We start from the raw sequence: 7467 nt of genomic DNA on the forward strand, positions 1-7467 counted from the left end.
AATGATTTAAAAATAAAAAATAAAAATCTAATTATAAGTAAAACTGTATAAGTGGAAATTATTTAAAATAAAATTAAACAATAGCTATAAGTTATAACATATTAATGATAAAAGAAACTAATTGAGTATGTCTCGGGAACAATATTAAAATAAAATCATAATCACTACATTGACATCCATAAATAAAATCGACCCACGTAGGAGAAAAAGTATGACAAATTAGTTTATTGTTCGCTTCTGAACACTTCTGTAAAAAAAAATATTCCTTACTATAATTCCATTTTTCCCTATCGGACATTCCATTTATTGTGTCTCTATTTTTTCGACCGTATCTTTTATCCGTTTTCACCGAATAAAAACTCATAATTTTTGAATGGTTCTAAGTTCTTAATTGGGAAATTTCTGACAGTATAGGATTCATCGATCTGATTTTTTATTTAATCGATTTAATTCGGGTACTTGTACGGATAAAGTGTCACCTACGGCATGTTTACACTTTATACTTACATGTCAGTTGTACGGTCGGTAATAAAAACATTTAATTTTATTCTTCTTAAAGTAATTACTGGGATGTGACGTGCAATTTAATTTTTTAATAAATATTGATGTCTATTTCCATAATTAAAAGATTAGTACAAGTTGACAAATTTTATAAGAAAGAAAAGAGCTACTCACTCATAATCTTTTACAAGTAGGGTTAGGAAACTAGTTTTTATGTAGGAAAGTCAAACTTCTAATTATATATTTAAATATAATTCCTTTTATTGAAATACCTTAATATTACATATTGTTTTAACTTTTAATTATAAAAATATAAAGTTATTATGAAATAAAAATAAATTAAAACATTAATTAATGTAAATCCTATAAAATTCTTGCATTAAAGTAAATATTGTAGGACAAAGTCTTTTCAAATATTAATTAACTATTATTTGCTTTTTAAATCAATCTCTCTGTCCGGTAATTTGTGTTATTATTTAAGTCAAGTTTGGAGTTTGAGTTTTATGAGTGAATTGAGAAAAACTTTTTGAGTTCCATTAAAATGTTTTTAATAAAAGTTGTTGTTTAAGTAAAAATATTGTTCTAATGAAATATTAATAAGGATATTAAAGTGACTTAACTCGGTTTACATGATCAGGTTAAAAATAAGTTAATATAATTTGGCTAATTTTGTGAAAGCTTGTAAATTTTATAGTTTGTCTTGACTTGTCCAAACATTGCGTTATGTAGTAAAATGACTCACATAAATAAATATGATACCCAATTTATTTTATATATTTACGTAATATTATTAATGTGAATTGATTCAATTGATGTGTTATAGCATATTAATTAGAGATAAAATAAATATATGAGTGTAAATAACACTTTATAAATCAATTTTGTAAGGTTAAGTTAAGTTTGAACTCTTTTTCTTAATATGATATAAGATCATAATAAAGTTAGTTATTTGTTAAACCTATTGTATCATCCATTGTTGGAGACCTATTAATGTATAGTCTCACTTTGAAAACGTATAAATTTTGCCTTTGACGGGAAGAATGTATTTGAGATATTACATCAACTAAATAAGATAATTTAAAAAATATAAATGAATACAAATATTATTTATAAACTAATTTATAGGATTATGTTAGATAAAAAAAAAGTAAAAATGATAATAAAAACCAAAATATCAACTTATGTAATTAAATAAACAAACAAACATTTTATTTTTAACTTGTCAAACTACATAACTAAAACTATTAAACAAGTAAAAAATAATTAAAATCATATACAAATAATTAAATGTTGTTATTAGTATGATAGGATGAAACAAGCTTTATATATTTATTATTCAAAACATTAAATTAAATATTAATAAATGATAAATATTTTATTAAAATCAAGTAATATAAATAACTTATATTTTTCTATTTTCTCCACCGAAGTATACTTTATTTCAATTTCTATTTATTTTTAACCAAATAACTTCCGTTTTCCCCAATTTATTTTCCAATCAAACAAACTACCTTATCTAGTCTATTTCTAATGTATTTATTTACTTTTTTTTTTCCTTTAATAAACGAGGGAACTTTTACTCATATTATTACTATCACGAAGAAAAAAATAGAAAAAGAAAAAAAAGAATAATTCATTTAAAATTTATGTAAAGTTGACATTCATGTGAATAAAGCTGCTGCTCCACCGCTTTACTTCTAACAAAATATCAATTGAACTGACATCTGAATACAAAATTTAATAGTTTTTTATATTTAAATGAAAAAAAAACTTTTTATTTGCTCCTTAAATAAAGCCACACATGACATAATAATGTAGATGTTTTTACTTATAGTGATAGTATGATACGAAATACCAAACAATTAAAATACATATAATATTTGTATATGTGATTTTATTATAATCTGTAATATATAAAGTAAGCATTCCACACAATGGTAAGGAAGAAAAATATGGTAATGTCCATGGATGTAAAGTGTCATTTAAATGAAATTTCTCGGTGTGGTGATATGAGAAACTTTAATGTTTTATTTATTTTTAGAATGAGTAAAAAATTTACAGAAGAGGAATCACATTGATAAGTAATCGTTAAATTTTAACCTTTATTGCACCCTTTTATCATTACCAGATATTTTTCTAAGTGTATTAACACTGGTCATACAATGATGGTCTTGTGCTTGGTCCTGTGTATTAGGTTTGAATTACAATAACAATATTATTAATTATTTTGCTTTTATACACTTGTAATAATATAGTCACAAAATTTATTATTTATATTTTCAGGTTATTAATGAAGTGAAAAGTAATCAATAAAAAACAATAATTACTGTTAAGTTGTACGTAATGAAAGTGTTTTGAATACAAATTAAAAATACAATTTCAATTTATTAGAAGATATTTTTAAAATAATATAATTAAACAGGACATAAGTAGTTAATTTATTTGTAAAGGCTTGGGAAATTAGTCAATATTCCAGCTATGACATATTTAATTAAATTCTGTCTTTGAAACCGAGCAACTGGAGCATCACAAACATTTTTATTTTGTTGAATTCTTAATCTTTTCAAAGTCAAACTATGGATTTTTTCCTGTCAAGTCAAGTTGTTTTATTCAGGCATCGTACGGTTGATTTTAGGTAAAAAATTATTACTTTTTTAAAGTGTAATTATAAATAGAGAATTTTTTTTCATCCACGGTACAATAGCTGCACTATAATTTTAATACAATATTTCTCCACACAATCACTTGAATGTTTGTTAGTTTTTTCTTCGGTGTTCCAATATAAAAGAAAAATTCTTACACATTTTCAAACAAAAAAAAAACAATTATTAGGAACTTTAATCGAACATGTGGCATACGTCATAATACATGCACCGATACTGAATTGAATTTGAATCTCAATCGGTGCTTCTATTCAGAAACAAAATTTATGAGTTATGATTCTACACAGTCAACCCACCTACATTGAAAATCACTCCAACAAAAGCAATATTTCAGAAACGAAGAACTTTTTACGAAAAACATCATATTTACCAATACATAGTTTATTCAGTTTTGCATTCACGATGGGTCAAAATCAGTGTTGAAGAAGTATAAAGCGAATTAAGCAGCATTTTTCTAAAGTGTTTTTTACCTTTCCTATGTTCTAACACGAGGGGTAAAGAAAGTGTTTGATTAAAATAGTAAAATTTAAGAAGTGGGTGAGAGAAGAATAGATAATTGTAGATTCCATGGATAAACACAGAAAAGATTCTACAGTTAAATTGATGGAAGAAGAATAAAGTAAAAACGGTTGGTGTTGGATTCTATTCGCCAAAGAGTAATTTATTGGTGTCGGTTTGACCGAAGAGACTTTTTATACAGAAAAAGATGATGAAGTTCGACTAGAACACATTCTTCTCTCTGCAACCACGCGAGGTTTCAGGAATTGGAATGAGAAAACGGTACTCGAAAAGCACAACAAAATGGAAATTTTCTTCTATTCGCTTATCACTCACACCTTTGTTTTGAAACCAAATTGGGAAGTGCGTAAACCCAATACGTTACTTCTATATATCTTCAACTGCATCTTCACTCTCACCCACATTCACAACGAAAGAAGCCACTGTCAGAGAATGGAATCGTGTTCACTTCACTATGCACACACCAAAATCATATTCAACCAAACCAAACCACATGCAATCACATTCAAGATACTATGTTTCTCTACTTTATTACATTTTCAATCTCATCAATTTTAAACTTTTTTTTTTACTAATATTTGCTGAGAGTGAATTTTAATATTAACCCAATTTTATAAAACTGATCTATAACATGAAATTTGTACTGAAAACAAATTTAGTAATTTTTATATAGAAAAAATCATGTAAATTTCGTTAATTTTTTCAATTTTTAATTTTATTTTATGTTTGAAAATGGAAGTTGATCATTCAATACATGAAAATCAACTAAAGTCGTACAATTTTTTGGAAAAATAAGTCATTGAACTTGTTCTCAATTTACATCACTTATGTATCATAAATTATTTTTAGGTGTTATTGATGTAAAACTTTCAACTCATGTCTTTATATCAGAACATATACATATTTAATGAAAAAAAATAGTGATATTTTGACAACTAAATTTTAATAATTTTTTTCTATAATTTTTAAGTGATTTTAAAATATAAAAAAATAAAAAACTACTCAAAAGATATCGTCTCATATAATAATAGAAAATTGTCAATTATTAAAAAATTATTTTGCAAAAGTTGAAAATAAACATTAAAAAAATTCAATAGCGATGAAATAGAAAAATATATCGAATAAACAGTCATATTTAATTATGTGAATTTCATTTAACTCGTATTTGTTTTGAAAAGGGCTAAAAAAAGTTAATAAAACTAAAAGTGAGTATGAGAAGTGTAAATAAACACACTTGCATGAAGCACAGCTGTCCGACACGTGTAGAAAATAAATAAGAAAAGTGAAAAAAAAAAGATGAAAATGCAATGAATTTGTATATGAGGTTGGAATGATTAATTATAGTGATTGTTTTCCATAAAGAGAAGAAATGAGAGTGCAGGTTTCTTAGCATGCACTGTAGAGTTTGAGAAGAAACAAAAGAAAAAACAATAAAAGCAAAAACGTGTTGGTATTGAAGACCCTATGAGCTGGTCCCACCAGAACAGATTTTCCCAAACCCCACCTAAAACTAAAATAGCTTTTTTCATCAACAATGGTTTAAATATTAATTTTCTTCAAACCCAGTTTTAATTAAATTCGCCACCCCTATAAATAAATCGCGTTTTTTTCCCAAATCTCTCACCAAACGCAGAAGCGAAATCTCCTAGAAAGCGAGACTCTTTCTCTCTTTCTCTTTCTTTTTTTTTTCTCTCTCTCTCTGCTTTTTTGGTTTCGCGTAGTCAGCGAAAACAAAGAAACAAACAAAGTGTTGGAACACGAAACACGACCCCAATAGAAGCAGAACCTCACCTTGTTCATTGTTTTCAATTCAACTGAGAACACGACACCCACGATGTTTCACGACAACAGCGTGACTCGGTGGCAGCCCCAGCCGGTTCAGCCCACTGAGTGGACTCGCTACCACGACAAGCTCTTCGAGCGCGCTCTGCTCCTCGTGCCCGAGGACCTCCCCGACCGCTGGAACCAGATCGCCGTCCACGTTCCGGGCAAGACGCCGGCGGAGGTCAGGGAACACTACGACGCGCTCGTTCACGACGTGTTCGAGATTGACTCTGGCCGAGTCGAGGTCCCGAGTTACGTGGATGACTTGGCGCCACCACAACTCAGTGGCGGTGCCGGGATTTCTGCGTGGGACAGCGCTAATCAGATCTCATTCGGGTCCAAAGGCAAGCAGGGCGAGACCGAAAGGAAGAAAGGCACGCCTTGGACTGAAGAGGAACATAGGTTTGTCAACGATTTCGCTTCAATTCGATTCCTTCTTCTTCTTTGCGTGTGTTAGTGTTTGGGGTTTTCATTTTTGGGTTTATTTTCTTTCATTTCTCAGCGACCTGTTTCGTAATTGTGTGGAATCATCTTAAAAAAAAGAAGGGGAAAAAGTTCAAACCAATTTTGAGTTTTGCTGTTTTGACCCGCAAAAAAAATAAAAATAAAAAAATCTTTTCCTTTTCATTTTTCTGAATTTTACTTTTTTACGATCGTTGTGTGTTTTTGTTTCTAAAATAAATCCCTTTTATTTCGAAGATTTTATTTTTCAGCTACACTCAGCTGGCTCTTAATTTCCTCTTCTTTTGTTTTCTTAATTCGCGAAATCGCGAGTCCTCTGTTTTCTTCCCTCTATAAGTTACAGTGACACAGCGTTATCGTCTACGCTTACGATAATGCATTTTTTGTTACTAACAGAATCAGAATTTCGAAAATCGCAAATATCAAACGTGTGCATTGCAATACTTTTTTGATCGTCATGCATGCATTTGAAGATGGTCGAAACCCGCAATTTGCTTCTTCTCACACGTTAATTCAGTTAAACTTTCACCAGCAGAATCCATATCCCATCATCACTAGTTTTGAGTCCTTATTTCAAGTGCATTCATGGTTACTGATATAGTGTTTGTGTGACATGTGACATGTGACATGTGATATGTGACACAGGCTGTTTCTGATTGGGCTGAGCAAATTCGGAAAAGGAGATTGGAGAAGCATTTCAAGAAACGTTGTTGTGACAAGAACACCAACTCAAGTAGCTAGTCATGCTCAGAAATACTTTCTCCGTCAGAATTCTGGGAAGAAGGAGAGGAAAAGATCAAGCATCCATGACATAACCACCGTGGACAGTAACTCTCTGCCTGTGCCCATTGATCAGAACTGGGTTCCTCCACCTGGTGCTTCAATGCCTCAGTCACAAGACATGCTCTCGTACGCTTCCACCAGCATGCAAGATCAAATGGGTCCATTTGGGTATTCCAACTATGGCTTTGAAATGTAGACACAACACAAGTTGCTGTGTATAGTGTTGTAGCTTCGGGTCGTGTCGTGTCGTATCGTATCGTATCGTATGTTTGTAAAGCTTCCATGGTTTCGCTAGCTGACAAGGGTCTTTAGTAGAGTCGTTGTTGCTGTTGTCGTTGCTGCTAATTATTTTATATTTTAGTGTAGTGTAGGTTATGTTCTGAGTACGTACGTGTACCTTGGTGAATCCTATGAATGAAGCAGTGAGGATGAAAGGGTTACTTTAGTAGTCAATAAAAAAAGTTAATCTTTTAGGATGAATCGAATAGTAATGCAAATTCTTTTCATGTGTTTCAATTCAGTTACTGCTTTGCAATTAGGATTAAAGCGTTGAATCAGCGATCAAAGCCTGTTTTGATGGTTGTTTCGACTTTATGGTAAAAGTCTGTAATCTTATTAAAGGTAATGAAAAGCGTTGCAGAACTTTTATCAAGCATAATGCGGGTGTCTCAGAGACGCACATTGTTTACTGATCTGTGCCCACTACATCATTGTA

The 7467-nt window shown here is 30.3% G+C and overlaps 1 protein-coding gene across 1 annotated transcript; it reads left to right on the forward strand.

Annotated features, from left to right (window-relative positions):
• Positions 1-5290: 5290 nt before the first annotated feature.
• On the forward strand, positions 5291-7232 carry LOC114189478 (transcription factor DIVARICATA-like). The gene is made up of 2 exons (XM_028078048.2): positions 5291-5909; positions 6615-7232. Exons 1-2 carry the CDS (start codon positions 5518-5520, stop codon positions 6946-6948), a joined length of 726 nt encoding a protein of 241 aa, XP_027933849.1. The 5' UTR covers positions 5291-5517; the 3' UTR covers positions 6949-7232.
• The last annotated feature ends 235 nt before the right edge of the window (positions 7233-7467 follow it).

The sequence above is a fragment of the Vigna unguiculata genome, chromosome 7, assembly GCF_037176805.1.
Source record: "Vigna unguiculata cultivar grain cowpea cultivar isolate G323 ecotype 2 chromosome 7, ASM3717680v1, whole genome shotgun sequence".
NCBI classification, from domain to species: Eukaryota; Viridiplantae; Streptophyta; class Magnoliopsida; order Fabales; family Fabaceae; genus Vigna; species Vigna unguiculata.

Excerpts from the sequence above, each read along its gene's own strand:
- LOC114189478 (XM_028078048.2), top strand. The coding sequence starts at position 5,518 with ATGTTTCACGACAACAGCGTGACTCGGTGGCAGCCCCAGCCGGTTCAG. Across the intron at positions 5,910-6,614 it reads TGGACTGAAGAGGAACATAG|GCTGTTTCTGATTGGGCTGA; the intron begins GTTTGTCAACGA and ends TATGTGACACAG.